The sequence below is a fragment of the Myiozetetes cayanensis genome, unplaced genomic scaffold (assembly GCF_022539395.1).
Source record: "Myiozetetes cayanensis isolate MyiCay16 unplaced genomic scaffold, myiCay2020 scf45, whole genome shotgun sequence".
NCBI classification, from domain to species: domain Eukaryota; kingdom Metazoa; phylum Chordata; class Aves; order Passeriformes; family Tyrannidae; genus Myiozetetes; species Myiozetetes cayanensis.
In genome coordinates this window covers 456705-471792 of record NW_026087687.1, presented here as the reverse complement: position 1 = coordinate 471792, position 15088 = coordinate 456705, and the positions used below count along the sequence as shown (strand labels likewise).

At 52.4% G+C, this 15088-nt stretch overlaps 1 protein-coding gene across 12 annotated transcripts in view; it reads left to right on the top strand.

The window, feature by feature from the left end:
• DTNB (dystrobrevin beta) overlaps positions 1-15088 on the top strand; it is a 140553-nt gene that overhangs the window by 67516 nt on the left and 57949 nt on the right. For 10 of the 12 annotated variants that reach the window (XR_007630746.1, XR_007630745.1, XM_050330863.1 and 7 more), the window contains 3 exons: positions 4046-4135; positions 9003-9090; positions 14516-14601. Coding sequence is in view for 10 of the 12 variants with exons in the window: in XM_050330863.1 (XP_050186820.1) it covers positions 4046-4135; positions 9003-9090; positions 14516-14601 (264 nt within the window). In the remaining 2 variants the exon portion in view is untranslated. The remainder of the gene's footprint in view (positions 1-4045; positions 4136-9002; positions 9091-14515; positions 14602-15088) is intronic. The other 2 variants (XM_050330868.1, XM_050330866.1) reach the window with 1 other exon arrangement.

The following is a 15088-nucleotide window of genomic DNA, read 5'->3' as shown; positions in this document are numbered from 1 at the left end:
CTCAGTGGTGATGATGAAAGAGAGAGACAGCCAGGAGGAGGAGGGAGGGGTGGGACGGGCTCACTGTGGTGCATCCCAGCTACTCCAAACAAAAAATCAGCGTTTCATTAGTTATTATTTAAGTGGAGGCTCCTGGAGGTGTTTATTTTCAACCTGTGGTTTGAAATCCCTGCGGTTCAGCCGTGAGTCAGCGGGAGGTGGGTGGAGGAACCTGCACCAGGTGGGAGCCTGGAGTTTGGTGGTCCCAAAGCAGCTGCAAGGGAACAGTTGGGGTGTTCATACCCTGCCTCTGAGAGGCTCTAAAATTCAAGATCAGGAGGAATATCTGTGAGTACAGAAGGTCGTGGGTCCCATGTGAGTGTGGAAGGTGCTCAGACTCACCCTGGGGGCAGCTGGAGCCCAGGGCACGGCTGAGGGGGGAACAGGAGAGACAGGACCCGTGGGCAGGGTCACTCTGCTTCATCCTCAGGATGCTTTGGTGGCATCTTCTAACCCATCCTGCTTTGTGTGCCTTCACACACCCAGCCCAGCTCCTTCCAGCTCTCCTGGGGCTTTCCCTCTCCCCAGCAGTGTGGCTGCAAGCTTCCCAAAGAACCCAGCTGAATTCTGTCATCTGTCCTATGCAGAGTGGGGTAATTGTCCTTTTTGACCTTCACACCTATTTAAATCAATCAGAGGGGGAAAGGAGCACGACAGAAAGCCCAGAGAGCCCTCTGGGCTACATCCTGGCAGCTCTTCCCAAAGCTCCTGCCCTTCCCGAGAGGCAGAGCAGCACTGGGCAGTCCTGTAAAGATTTCCCAAGTTGTGAGCCAGGATAACAGAAATTTGCAGGGATTTCTTGGTGTAAATTACAGGATTTAAAAAAAAAACAAACAAAACAAACTGTCTCTTCAACTTGGCTTTCCTGGTAGATTTTCAGAACAGAAATTAGATTGAGACACCAAAGCACAATTTAAGTACCTCAGCAATTCATTGAGTTGTTTGTAAAGAGGCAGAGCCAAGTCTCAGCGTGTGAAATTTGGGGCAGGAGCCAGTGAACCTCCCAGTCCCCATTACCTGACATGTGGGGGCGTGTTCTGAGCACCCAGAGCCGAACCAGCACCCCTGGGACAGGACAAGGAGCGTGTCCTGCAGCCCTGGGCAGGCTCCTCTGGCCTCGTGTTTCTCCCCTCACTCAATCTCACCTCCCTTCCTCCCTCAGGGGGCCGTGGCTGCCTCTGTTTCTCGCTCTCTCTTGGCTATTGCTTTGCTGGTGTAGCCTGGATTTCTGTTTGGTGGCTGTTGAGATATGGAAAGTGTGGGAAATATCCCTCAAAGTCAGGGTTTAATGAAGAACTCATTTACAGCCTGTGGCTCACTCGGGGATGTGGGGGTTTGTCCTTGGTGTCATCTCAGCCTGTGGATCCAGGCTGGGAGAGCTGGGAATGGCCAGGCTGGAGAAGGGAAGGATCCAGGGAGACCTTGGAGCCCCTTCCAGAGCCTGCAGGGGCTCCAGGAGAGCTGGAGAGGGACTGGGGACAAGGCATGGAGGGACAGGACACAGGGAATGGCTTCCCACTGCCAGAGGGCAGGGAGAGATGGGAGACTGGGAAGGAATTGCTGGCTGGGAGGGTGGGGAGGAGCTGGACTGGAATTCCCAGAGGAGCTGTGGCTGCCCCTGGATCCCTGGAAGTGTCCCAGGCCAGGTTGGACGGGACTTGGAGCAACCTGAGCTGATGGGAGGTGTCCCTGCCCATGGCAGGGGGTGGGACAGGATGAGCTTTAAGGTCTCTTCCCACACAACCCACTGTGTCACTCAGTGATTCTGTTTTAAGGATTAGAACGTGAGGAAAGGTGAGGGGGTGGTGTTGTGGTGTCAGGAGATGACGTTGCTGTTTCTCAGGCTCTGTGAGCAGTTTTGCTGAAATACCTGTCTGAAGGTCCAAGGGAAGGATCCCTTCAGCATCCTGAACAGGTTATAAAACAATGCTCTGTGCCCATGTAGAAGGGTAGGGAATAAAAATAGCTGCCATATCCCTGTGGAGAACAAATCGTGTCAGAGAGTGGACGTGGGGTGATTCCTCCTGGGTGGGCGGCCTTGGGAAGGAGGGGGAGCACTAATGAAACATGGACTGACTCATAAAGCTCTTGACACTGTCCCACGTGGTATTTGCATAAATCAACAAGGTAAGTGTGGCCTGGGTGAATCTGCTGCTGTGTGGGTGCAACAGCAGTGGGGAAACTGCAGTCAGAGAAGGCAAACATTGGGTATTTTCCTCCCAGAGGGAGCACGTGCCAGGTGGGATCCCACGGGATCAGCTCCCAGCTCAGCACTGCTCAGTTTGTGTCCTGCAGGATGAATCAGGGAACAGTCCCACACCAGTGCTGTGCTGGGACTGGGACTGGGGTTCTCCAGAGGGCAGGCTGGCCCTGTGGGTCGTTGTTGCAGCCCTTGCCCATCACCTCTGCCAGGCCTCTTCCTCTGCAGGAGAGCCCTTGCAATGAGTTAGAGTGGAAAAGGTCTTGGAATCTGCAGTGGTTGCAGCCCTGTGCCTGCCATAAAACATAGCTAAAATTAAGCTTTTCAGCACTTGCCAGCAGTTTGCTCAAGAATTCCTCCGAGTGGTGGTTCATGTTCGGTCTCCCCATCACAACCCCCTTGTTCCTCAGGCTGCTCCTTGCCTGGGGGCTCCATGCCAGTAATTCCATTTCACCTCTGTTTTATAAGGTCTTGCTCTGCTCCTGGCAGGCGCCCCTGACATGTTGCTGCACATATAACAGAGAAGAGAAGGGTTTGTGTGTCTAAAAAATGTGGGGTTTATTTGCCTCGTCCCAGTCTATTGGCGGTGAAAGCAATAAATGCCACGTTTTTATAAAGGGCTCCTGAAGGGAAAACTTCCTGGGCTTGTGTGGGGGAGGAATTAAGTGCAGGTGATGAGGTAGAAGAGTGGCTGGGATACCTGACAGGAATGACAGATGGAATAATGCTAAAATGATAGTGACATCTGCCCAGGAACCATTTCGTAGGTAATGATCTGATCTCACATCTGCACTGTTCACCCCCCGCTGGAGATGCCTCCTCTGCGTGGGCCCCATTCCAAGTGGGACAGCAGAGGATTCCTGCCATCATCCTCCCCCTGGGCCGGGCAGTGCAGTGGAGCAGAGTCCCTGTGTCACCTTTCAGGTGGGGAAGGGAATGTTGTGTCCTTGTCTGCAGTGTCTGGGCCATAAAAAGAACCATTTTGGCCTTTTTTCGGTTTTGCCCCATTATCCCAGATCCTGCAGAAACCAGCACCTGTTAACTGGACTGTACAGGCAAATAGTTAGTTATTACTGATTTACTTCTAGTTCTGTATTTCTTCTGACAAATATTTCCTGCAGGCAATCCCTGTTCATAGAAATAATCAGAACAGCTTTGTTTCTGTGAGTCCTCCAACCAAACAGCAAAACACAGCACATAACCAGTCCCTGTCAGGGGGCAGCACTGTCCCTGCCAACCACTTGTTGTTGGATTTTCCTCCTGTTTCTTCTGGTGGATCTGTGTTATGAGAGAAGGAGCCTGGGCACTGTCAGCTCTGGTTTTGGACACGATGCTGAAGCTGCAGCCACTGTGGTTTGGGGTTTTTGGGGCTGTTTGCCTGCAGAAAGGGATGTTCATGGAAAGGGTGGTCAGGCTCTGGCAGGGGCTGCCCAGGGAGGTTTGGAGTGCCCAGCCCTGGAGGTGTCCCAGGCAGGCCTGGCCGTGGCACTCAGGGCTCTGGGCTGGGGGACAGGGTGGGGATGGGGCACAGGGGGGATCCATGGGCTGGGAGGGCTTTTCCAACCTTAATGATTCAGTGAAATGTTCCTTGAACACCTGCAGGGATGATGACTCCACCCTGGGCATCCCCTTCCAATGTCCCCAGATGTCCCTCTGAGCTTTGTTTCATCACTACCAGGTGTCCCATCCCGTGACCCCCGTGTTTGGTTTCATTTGTAACCGTTTTGTTTCGCTGCCGTTTTTGCTCACGGTTTGCTCCCTGTTTACGTTGTGTTCTCTTTTGCTCTCTGCCTCCCTCCCTGCCAGGTCCCAGCCCAGCCCGGACCCCCCCAGCGCGGTGGCCGACGAGCACTCCCTGATAGCCACCTACGTGAGCCGGCTGCAGCGCGGGGCACGGTCAGTGCCAGGGGCACGGTCAGTGCCAGGGGCAGGGGCAGTGCCAGGGGCACGGGCAGTGCCAGGGAGGGGCCACACAGAGGCCTTTGGTGACTCTTGGCAAAGGGAGGGACACACTGTTCCCTGAAATCTCCCGGAAGGGATGGGTCGCTGTCCACCCCTGCCCCGTTGCACTCCCCCTTTGCATAATAAGCCCAGTGACATTGCTCCAAATGGGTTAATTAAGTTACTTTTTCTCTCCCTAGCCCTTCTGGAATCCTTGTCTTCCACCTGCAGGAAGCTGATTTCCCCCTTAATTTCTTTTCCAGCACTGTCCTGTGGCTTGTGCCTGTTCTTCTTTCTCCCCCCTGCCTTCACCTCCACCCCAAACACTGTCCCATCCTGTCCCTGCCTTTGTTCTTGAACAAGCTCTTCCAACCCCACACCATGACCTGCTCAATGCAACTGTTTCTTTCCCCAAAAAGTAGTGTTAATGCTTTGAAGAATTAGTTCCTTTTATCTCAGCTTTGGTATTTGTGCACATTTATATTTCATGGCTCTGTCTATGCAGAGAAATTTCACCCTGAAGCCCCAAAATGCAGCTCTCCCATTTCATCCCAGGACACAGCCTGGGGGGTTCCCTATGCCACTGTTGGACCTCATTAACTTGTGCCTTTACGGAGCCAGAGCTGGGCTGGGAAGGAAAGGGAGGTTTAGTGAGCTGGGAGCTGTATTTTGCTTGCTCTATCCATGTTTCCACCCTCTGGATAATATTTTTAGAGCCCCATTTCATCACTTCGTCCTGCAGAAATTCATATCCCACTGTTTTGTGATCTCCTGGGAAAAACGAGTTTTTCCTGGTAGTGGATCAGTGCTCTCACCTGCAGGAGCTGAGAGCCCAAAATGTTTTCCACAAGACAATGAAACCCAAGGAATTGCAGACTCTGGCCTTCACTCAATTACTGCAGTCCCTGGATTTGGAGATAAAAAGGAGGAGGATCTCTTTAAGATGCTTACAAAGCATCTTGAAGAAAATATGGCAGATTGAAATGCTGAGTATCCCAGAACCATTCGGGTTGGGAAAGCCCTCCCAGCCCATGGATCCCACCCTGTCCCCCAGCCCAGAGCACTGAGTGCCATGGCCAGGCCTGCCTGGGACACCTCCAGGGCTGGGCACTCCAAACCTCCCTGGGCAGCTGTGCCAGTGCCTGACAGTTCTTTCCATGAATCCCATCCAGCCTGGCCTTGGACACTGCCTGGGATCCAGGGGCAGCCACAGCTTCTCTGGGCAACCTGTGCCAGGGCCTGCCCACCCTCCCAGCCAAGGATTCCTTCCCACTCTCCCATCCATCCCTGCCCCCTGGCAGTGGGAAGCAGTTACATGATGTGTCATCTTCTCTCACGCCCATCCCTGCCCACACTCGGATTGTCCCAGCCCAGTTTTGGGTTAGCACTTGGCAGCAGGGCAGGGCTGTCTGGGCTCTCTCTCCACGGACTGCCCTTTCCCCCATTCTGCAGGATGTGGTTCCATGAGATCCCCGTTTTGCAGGATGTGATTCCTTGAGATCCCCAAGCCGGGATCAGCAGGGGGGAGTGTTGATTTTCCCCCTTTTCCCCCCCATCTCACCCTGCACCCCCTGTGGTGTGACAGCCACACATCCCCAGGCCGTGCTGAGCTGGCTCAGGGCCTCTCTGGCACAGCACAAGTTGTTCTTGTTCTGTCAGGCCCGTCCTGAGCCAACTCAATTTCCGTGCCTGGCTCCTCGTGGTGTGCCCATGCCGTGCCCAGAGGGCAGAGCCTGTGGACTGCCTGTTCCAGAACACCTCAACCCCCCAGCACCCTCCTGTGCCCTGTGTGCCTCCAGAGCCTTTGCTTCTGGCCCGTTGTCCCAGACCCAGGTGGCCCCAGGGTGTGATTGAAGCCTCCCCTGCTCAGACCTTTCCATCAAGGCCAGGCTGGACGGGGCTTGGAACAACCTGCTCTGGAGGGAAGTGTCCCTGCCCATGGCTGGGGGTGGGACTGGATGAGCTTTGAGGTCCCTGCACACCCAAACCATCCTGGGATTCTCTGATCTGTGTCACCCACGTGCAGCCAGAACCTGCAGCTCCCAAGGACTGAAATGGGAGAGCTCCTGATCCGGCTCTGTCCGTGCTGTGCAGGGAGCACAGCGTTGTCAGAAGGGGCCAAACCCCTTGGAACACTTGGAACAGTGTTTTGAAGGCAGGGAATTCTGTAATATTGCCTCTTCAAGATTCTGCTGCTGTGGAAATCTCTGAACTCTCACTCGTGTACCTTCCCCCCATCTGAGCTTATTCTTGCCCTTTACTGCCTTTCCTGTTCTGGAGCCAGGCTGGGGGGGCTCACCTGGAGAAGAGAAGGATCCAGGGAGACATTGGAGCCCCTTCCAGAGCCTAAAAGGGCTCCAGGAGAGCTGGAGAGGGACTGGGGACAAGGGATGGAGGGACAGGACACAGGGAATGGCTTCCCACTGCCAGAGAGCAGGGACAGATGGGAGATTGGGAAGGAATTGCTGGCTGGGAGGGTGGGCAGGCCCTGGCACAGGTTGGGCAGAGAAGCTGTGGCTGCCCCTGGATCCTGGAAGTGTCCAAGGCCAGGCTGGATGGGGCTTGGAACAACCTGGCCAGGAGATGGACTTGAACTCCCCTTCCTCATCATCTGTAAAATACTTCTAAAAGCAAACAGAAAAGGATTATTCTTTTTTCATAAATTACAGGAGGGTTTTTTTTTCACAAAAGCAAGAAATTGTCAGTAACTCTTTTGTAATTCACTTGGGTAAGAGGTTGTAGTTCCAGGAGTTGGGAGATTATGGAAAGGGTGGAAGGAGAAAACTTGTACAGACAAAATTGCCAAGGAAAGCTGAAGGAAAGCAGCTGTGTCAGGATGTGGGATGGGCAAGACTGTTCTCCTTTAGCAAAAATACAGGGGATAACAAATTAGTGTTGAAGGTGCCTGTGCAATTCCTCAAGCCTCGTGTTTTCCTCTCTTAAATCTGCTTTCCCCCTGGTTTAACTCCCCTTTCTGCAGCTCCCTCCTTTGCTCTGGGCAGTTGGGTGTCTCCAGGTCTGGATCCAGCCAGGCCAGGCTCCGAGGCCTCGTCGTGCAGTTTGTGCTCATCACAGACCCACCTGTGTTCACTGTGCCTGTGTCTGCTCAGTGCATCCCAAACACATCACCTGGCAAACTTCGGAGTCTTCAGAGACTTCACGTTGTTAAATTGGGTGTTCATGAAAAGAAATTAAATCTGCATTTTTAAATAACCGTCACGTTCACTGCGTAAATTGGGTTCAAGGAAACATAAATCTTTGAAATTAAGCTTAAGGAAATGTGAGTAATCTTCTGTCTGAGGTGGGAATGTGGGCTGGAAGTAGCTTTTGTGGTGCACCAGGTGTGTGTCTGGTTTAATCTGCTGCTGTCTGTGGTGATGGTGACCCCAAATTTCCCCAGAGCACCCTCAGGTACCGCCCTGGGCTGTCCTTGGATCCCAGCTGGAACCTCAGGGGTGGCACTGGGAAGGCTGTGTGGCCACTGGAAGCACGTTCCTCATTCCCACACTAACCCTGGTTGTTCCAGTTAATAACAGTTTGGTTTCTCTGATCCAGCGGTTCCCTTTGGAAAGGACGTGGGATGAGGGATCTCTGCACAGCACTGGGATAACCAGCAACTCCCAAATCCAGTGGCTGGATGTTGACTTAAAAAGCTGCTCTTTCATTTGTGATTCCCCTCCTGGTTCCTTGTGGCAAGGCCACTGTGGCACCAAATCCAGCTGGGGATAGATCTCAGCATTGGCTGCTTTCAATTAACACAACCCAAAAATCAGCCTTTGTTCCCCAGTGTGTTTATACTTAAAAGGAGAATTGTTTGGGAGTAGCAGGAGCTGCTTCAGCAGTGGGGGCTCTGACTGTTCCCAGGCTGGGTTGATCTGTTGATGCTGAACATGCCCAGAGACACAATGCTCGTGTGGAACAAGAGCCAGATCCAGGGGCTGCCTCTCCCTTCCCGCCCAGGATCTGTCACCTCTGCTTTTCCTCTCTCAAACCTCCCTTTCTCTGTCACCTCAGGGTGCTGTCACTCTGCTGATGACTATTGGAAATGCCTCTTAATACCTATTTCAGCAGCATTTCCAAGGCAGCTGCAGCCTGTGTGAGGCACCCATGGAGTCCTGGACTGGTTTGAGTGGGAAGGGACCTTCAAGCACATCCAGTCCCAACCCCTGCCACGGGCAGGGACACCTTCCACCAGCCCAGGTTGCTCCAAGCCCCATCCAACCTGGCAGTAGGAGCCAGCTGGAGCTGTGTCACCCTCTGGAGCTGAGCTGGGAAGGACCAAATCTTAAACTGCCACACTTTGTAAATGGGCGTTGCAAGGTGTGTGTAAAGTCGGGCTGACTTGCAAAGTGCTCTTTGCGTTTAAGTCGATGCTGTTCAGTGACAGAAGGTCCTTCTCAGGTCAGCACAGTTCTCCCCACTCTTCCTCATGGAAATCATCCCAGCTTGGACAGTGATGATCCCACATCCATGGAGGAGAAGGCTTTCCCCCTTCGTCACTGGGCTGTTGGCCCCCGTTGACCTTGAGTAACCAGAAGGGTTTGCAGACAAGCTCCTCAGAAACAAGTGAAATCTGTGCCTAAACCAAATTCTTTTAATTACACTGCAAACTGGAGCCTGTGAATCCTGGAGAAAACGCTGCTCAGCAGAAAGCCTGGAGAGCGGTTCCCCCGCTATGGAAGTGGAATGGAGAAGGGAATTACGTAGATTATTTCCAGCGGGACTCTCTCTCTCTTTGCTGTCGCTGTCTCTTTGCACTGACACATCCTCCCCTCCCTGCCCCGGTGCGAGGCACTGACGGTGTGTGTTGGGTTCTTGGCAGTGTCCTGGACAGCCCAGGGCGGCTGGACGAGGAGCACCGGCTGATCGCCAGGTACGCCGCGCGACTCGCCGCCGAGGCCGGCAATGCCGTAAGTGAACGTCCCGGGGAGCAGGGAGGGGCTCCGAGGGTCGGGACGGGGGAGCTGAATTCCCACAGATGCATGAAACGCTCGGGTTTTGTTTGTTCAGCAGCACAGTTCGCTCGTTTCTGCAGGAACAGGGCTCTGCCGGGAGCGGGGAAACGGGAATGGGAAAAACGAGAGCGCAGATGAGCAGAAACGAGGTCAGAGGGGCTGAGGGAATAAGCAGATTAGTCCTGCTTAGGCCAGAGAGGAGATAAACGCGTAGATACCTGAGGAAAACAAATCGTGGAGCAAATGCTGGGGAATGTGTTTATTTCCAGGGGGAAGCAGCCTGAGGGATAAAGGAAGGAGGTTTCTGTGGTTGTGGTTTCTTCTCATGGAAAAGGGAAACACCTCAGCACATGGTAAATTGGTAAAAATCAATCCTGCCCTAACAGAAAATTGCTACGGGAGAATAATAAGAATTTAGTGAAGTTCCATGGAATATTGTCAGGCTACCTGGATGGGGAGGTTATTTATCCATAGGGAAGGAGAGCAGAGTTTGCAGGAGCCATCTCCCACGTTCCTGAATTTCCTTCAGTGTGTGTTCGGCTCGTAACCCGCCTTTGGCAGAGGGATGTGAGCAGATATTTTTATAAAACTTTAATAAAAACAGAATTATGCTTTTGAAACATTTTTAAGTGGCAGTTCCCAGCACCTCAGTCAGATGGTGCAGTTTTCTGTCCCAGGTCATTCCGTTCAGCAGGACGATGGTCGTGTTAAAATGTTAAAGTGATAAAGTGCCAAGTTCCAGGTTTGGATGGAAAAGGAGGAAATTTCCATGTAATCATGTAAAATTCAAGTTGTTTAATGAGACAGTAAGTGCTGAATCACTGTCACGCTGGAAGGTGGTGGAACAATTCTTACTCATGACTTGACTTTTTCTGGTAGAAACAAAGTGTTATGGAAACTAAGGAGTCACAAACTGGTTCTGAAAGAACCTGATGGTTTAAAGACCTGTGAATCACCCCCGCCTGCTCCTCTGTCCATTCTAGTTCTGGAAGGGGTCAAAAATGAAGCAATTTTTTGGGTGTGCAGAGCAGCATTTCGAGTTTACTGAGGCTTTTCAGAGTCCTGTGACGAATTCCTGCTTTCTTTTCACCCACATAAGTCCCGTGGAAGGGCAGAAGTCAGAGCAGTGCCAGGGATCGACGTGGGAAAGGAGGAAAGGGTAAGAACAGCGTGTTTCCATTGCAACCAGAGCTTGGCCACAAGGAATCTGAAGTTATTTACTGGCTCCACTGTTTATTCCCATCCAGAAATGCCAATCAGCTGAAATGGATGGATCTTTTGGGTTCTGAAGGCATCCAAGTTGAAAGGGCTTTGCTTCGTGGCAGCTCCTCCTTATTTCTTACCAATGGGAAACCCTCCTTCCTTGTCCAGCCTGGCCACTGCAGCTTGGTGGGGGAGCATCCCCTGAGCTCTGGGACGTGTCCATGGCTGTGGGGACAGTGTGCCACTTGCTCAGGGACACATCTGTGTGTCTGCAGGTCTCCCTGCCAGGGATTTGCTGCTTTTGGAAAGTGAAATAGCTGAGGTGTTTGAGCCACAATCATGGTTCTTCCAATGTTCTTCTTGCAGCATTAACACAGAGAGACAGGAGTGAAGGAGAGGCTGGGAAATCCAAAACAAAAACAACAACAACAACAACAAAGAGCAATTTTTTCTTTCCCTATGGAATTAAAATGGGGAACCATCAGATGAAAACACCGATAGAAACAATAACAAAATGATTTGAGGCAGATCTGAGGGTTAATTCCAAAATGATTTGAGGCAGATCTGAGGGTTTAATTCTTGACATCCAAGTCTGTTTGTTGTTAAAGAAGGGCAGTAGCTGGGGAGGAGGAGAGGAGAGGGGGAGGAGGAAGCCTCAGTGCCACGGGCAGCTGTGCCGTGCCGTGCCCGCGGTGCCAGAGCAGCCGATGGCACGCGAGCAGGACGTGGCAGTGGGGTCTGTGTCCACTCAGAGAGCTCTGACTGAGCTGCTCTTGTTCTCCTCGAGCCACTCTGCGGACAAAACATCCCTTTTATCGAATCTGAGTGCTCAGGGCAGGGCTGGCCCTGCCCATCTGCTCGTGGCAGAGCTGTGACCCCAGGCAGAGTCTGCTGCCTCCGCTGAGCACAGGGAGGGAAAGGCAGGAGGTGTTGAGATGGAGAGAGTGAGGGAATTAGTAGGGAACAATCCAGACTTCAATTAAATCACAACTTTCAGGATCACAGCTTCATCCCTTTGTCTCCCTCTGCTGCTCTGCTCAGATTGTCAGCCCAAGGTGAGGAATAATCTGCTATTTCCTATCAAACATCATCTTTGTGATAACAGCAGGGACTGGAGCAGATCTGCATCCCCAGCCCCCTTGACTGCTTTCCCCTACAAAATCCACATCCACATCCATGGCAGATCCCACCTCAGTGCTGCCTGATCCCTTGAGTACAGGTAATCCTGCAGAGGAGGAAACTGCACCCCCAGAGGAGGGGGGATTACGTGTGCTTTGGGTGATATAGGTCCGTACAGCAACCCCAGGGCCTCTGTCACCAATGTCCTACACAACCTCCTTCATCCCTTCTCCCACCTGCTCCACCTCAGCTCTTGTTTTTCCTGCCATTATCCCATTCCCAGATCCTCCAGGGTTTTTCCCAGCTCCCCTGGGCAGGTTGGTTTGTAGGAGCACGGGTTGGTGTCCCCTCTGTGACCAGAGGTGCCTGTTCCTTTCAGGGGGTGTGGTGGGAGCAGAGGGACCCCCGAGCTGAGCTGTGCAGCTCTGCTGTGGGGGCACAGGCACGAGCCCCTCACAAATACAAGCTAATCCTCAATTATGGCTGAGTGGATAATTAGGCTGAGTTATGTGGATGAGTTAGGATAATTAGGTTCTTGCCCACGTTGCTCTTTTTTGAAAACTCTGTGGTTGCTCTTCCCTCGGCATCAGGCACTGCTAAAAGCCTGTGATCATCTCATCTCCTGAAAGCTGCCCACAGCCTGGATAACAGTCAGATTATTCCCCTCATGGAACTTCTCTTTCAGGTGTTAGGCATTATTTAATGCGTAATTTTTAAATAAAGAATGAGTAAACCATTTTTTTGCTGTTAGATAAATCTGCAGCTTGGTTCTTGGATCATTTCTTCTCCTCCTTGGTAAACAAGTTAAACGAACCATTTTTGTCATCTGATTCCTCTCCTTTGCCTGTTTATCATCGAGAACCCTGTGACACCCCTCTGATGGGCAGCTGAAGTGCTGGCTCAGACTGTGCATGACACCACGAGGTCCTTGCACCGAGGAACCCGGGATCTGATGCCCAGGAGACTCAAGCTTTGCTCTTCTTTCACAGTTTCTTCCAAATCGTGGTGATGGAGAGCTCAGTGGCTGCCAAACTGGCTCTGGGGGCTTGATTAGACACCCCCTTCCCTCCCCCCAAACAGGTACAGTGGAGGTGATGTCTGAATGCTCCTGTTAGCAAATACCGCTCCATGATCCCTAAGGATCCCTTCCCACTGGAGACGCTCTGTGGTTCCTGCCTTGCAGTTCCAGCATGGCTCACTCCCTGCATTAATGGCCAGTTGATGGGAAAACTGAATTGCAGTGTGCAGGTTTCACTGGTCCTGGGTGGTGTGAAGGATTCCAAGTAGATTTTATGACCATCATATGGATTTTCTTGCTGAGAGAAAATGGGCCCTTGCCATTTGGATGATCTCAGAGCTGTTGAGGCTTCAGCAGAAGTTGAGTTGATGAGTGTAGGGGTTTTTTTTAGTAATTTTGACTTACAGTGTTGACTCCCAGCAGGTCTTTGCACTCTGTAGTAAAAAGCCCTTGTAAGAGTGGAGTAGCAAAGGGATATGTCCCTGGAGTTCAGAGCTGCTGAGCAGGCAGGAGCTGAACCTGTGGGCTTTTAAAGCATGGAATTACAGCCATAAATCTTGGCAGACACGAGTCATTCAGACCTGCCTGGGGAGATGGAGTGCAGACACAGGAGTGCTGACTAGCAAATGAAGGGTTTGGGTTGGGTTTATTTCTTCTGAGGGCAGAGGTTTTAAAAACCACACACGACTTCACAGGGAGGGCAGGAACCTCCCCTCAGAATAAACAGTAACCTGCAGATGTGAGAATGGGTCCTGTCCCTGGATTTACGAGGAGAATGGAATTTACCATCTCAATCCCAGACACCCCAAACTCTTCCAAGGTGGGGACAGTGAAAATTTGGTGTTCATAAAAGGCTGGGCAGAAATGAGAGCAAGGACTGCAGTTGGTCCAGCCCCAGCACAGCTGCCCAGGGCAGGGGGGAGCCCCATCCCTGGAGGGATTTAAAAGCCCTGTGGATGTGGCACCTGGGGACATGGGGCAGTGGTGGCCTGGGCAGTGCTGGGAGAATGGTGTGACTTGATTTTTCCAGCATGATTCCATGTGTTCCAGGGGAGTTCACTCACTGGAAAAATGCAGGCTGATACGTGAAGCCCACAAGGGTATTTGCAAATCTGAGGGACACCTCCACCTTCCACTATCCCATATTGCTCCAATCCCCTTCCAGCCTGGCCTGGAACACTCCAGGGACAGGGCAGTGATGGTGAACTTCCAATGTTTGCAGAGACAATGACCTTGTTTAAATTTAGTGCCTGTGAATGTTGTTCCTTTCCACGGATGGTGTTTCCTGGTCTTCGTGCCCAGGGGTGCCAGGGACAGTGTGGGCAGTCTGGGGATCCCATCTGACATGGCATGAGATGGGAGGCTGGATTCACCTTTATTTAACAGGGAATTACAGCAGCTGAAGGCACTGAAAGGTGATGGTGGTGTCACTGCAAGGTGATGGATTGGGAAAGGGGAGAATTGGGACCTCTGGAAAGCACAAGGAGTCAGGATCAGCTTCCTGCAGAAGCTGTGAGAAGATCTTCCTGTGGGGATGTTTCTGTCAAGCTGTTTCTGAGCACTAATGAAGCTCTGAGAGCTCAACCAGGGGGTGGAGAACGTGCCTGTTGTCAGTGGTGGGGGGTATCCAGCAGGGCTGTGGGTCTGTTGGTTATTCTGGACTGTCCTAGATGGAGTCACTCCAGCTCCTCTTCACTGACTGACACGTGGGAGGGTCAGGGTTTCACTGGGGGACTTAGTGAGAAAAGGAATAACTGGATTTGCTCCCAGGAAGATCCTCTGAGTGCTGTAGGCACTGGTAGCTGTGGGGTGTTGTTTGCTGGAAGGCCTTAAAAAAATCTGGCAAATCCTGTTCCTGGGGTGGGCAGCGAGGATGAGGCACCAGGAGCAGCCCCCGCCCTCAGCTCAGACCGGGTCCCCATCAGCCTGGTCCCAGCTCTGCAGCCTGGGCTGTCAGTCTGGGAATTCTGGATCCAATCCCTGCCACGGGCCCCAACAGGCAGCGAGTGCTCGGTGTAATTTTCCTGTGTTCTTCCCCAGCCCCGCCCGCCCACAGACCTGGGCTTCAGCTTTGATGCCAACAAACAGCAGCGGCAGCTGATAGCGGAGCTGGAAAACAAGAACAGGTAACAACAGCCTTTGATCAGTCTTGTTTTGGGAACCATCCCCGTGCTTTGTTGTTTGGAACCCTTTGTGTTACATTAACCAGATTGTTTACCCAGATCTTTTGTTAAAGGGTAGCTGCCTCGTTAACTCATTAGTTAGTCATTAACAGTAGTTAATTTTCATTGTGGAGGGGCTGCCCTGTCCCTGTTCCCCAGGAAGTGGGTTGATCTTCTCCACCAATCTTCTTAAAATCATCTTGACCAGCACTGAGCATCCGGAGCCCATTTCTCTCTCATCTGCAGACCCAGAAAACTCCAGGATTGGGGCCCTGAGCCCAGAAAATCCCCCGTGCCCTGGGCTGGTCCCACAGGGATCGTGGGCAGCAGGGCTGGGGGGATCCTGCCCCTCTGCCCCCTCAGCTGAGACCCCCCTGCAGAGCTGCCCCAGCCCTGGGGAACAGCAGCACAAGGACGTGGAGCTGCTGCAGACAGCCCAGAGGAGGCCACG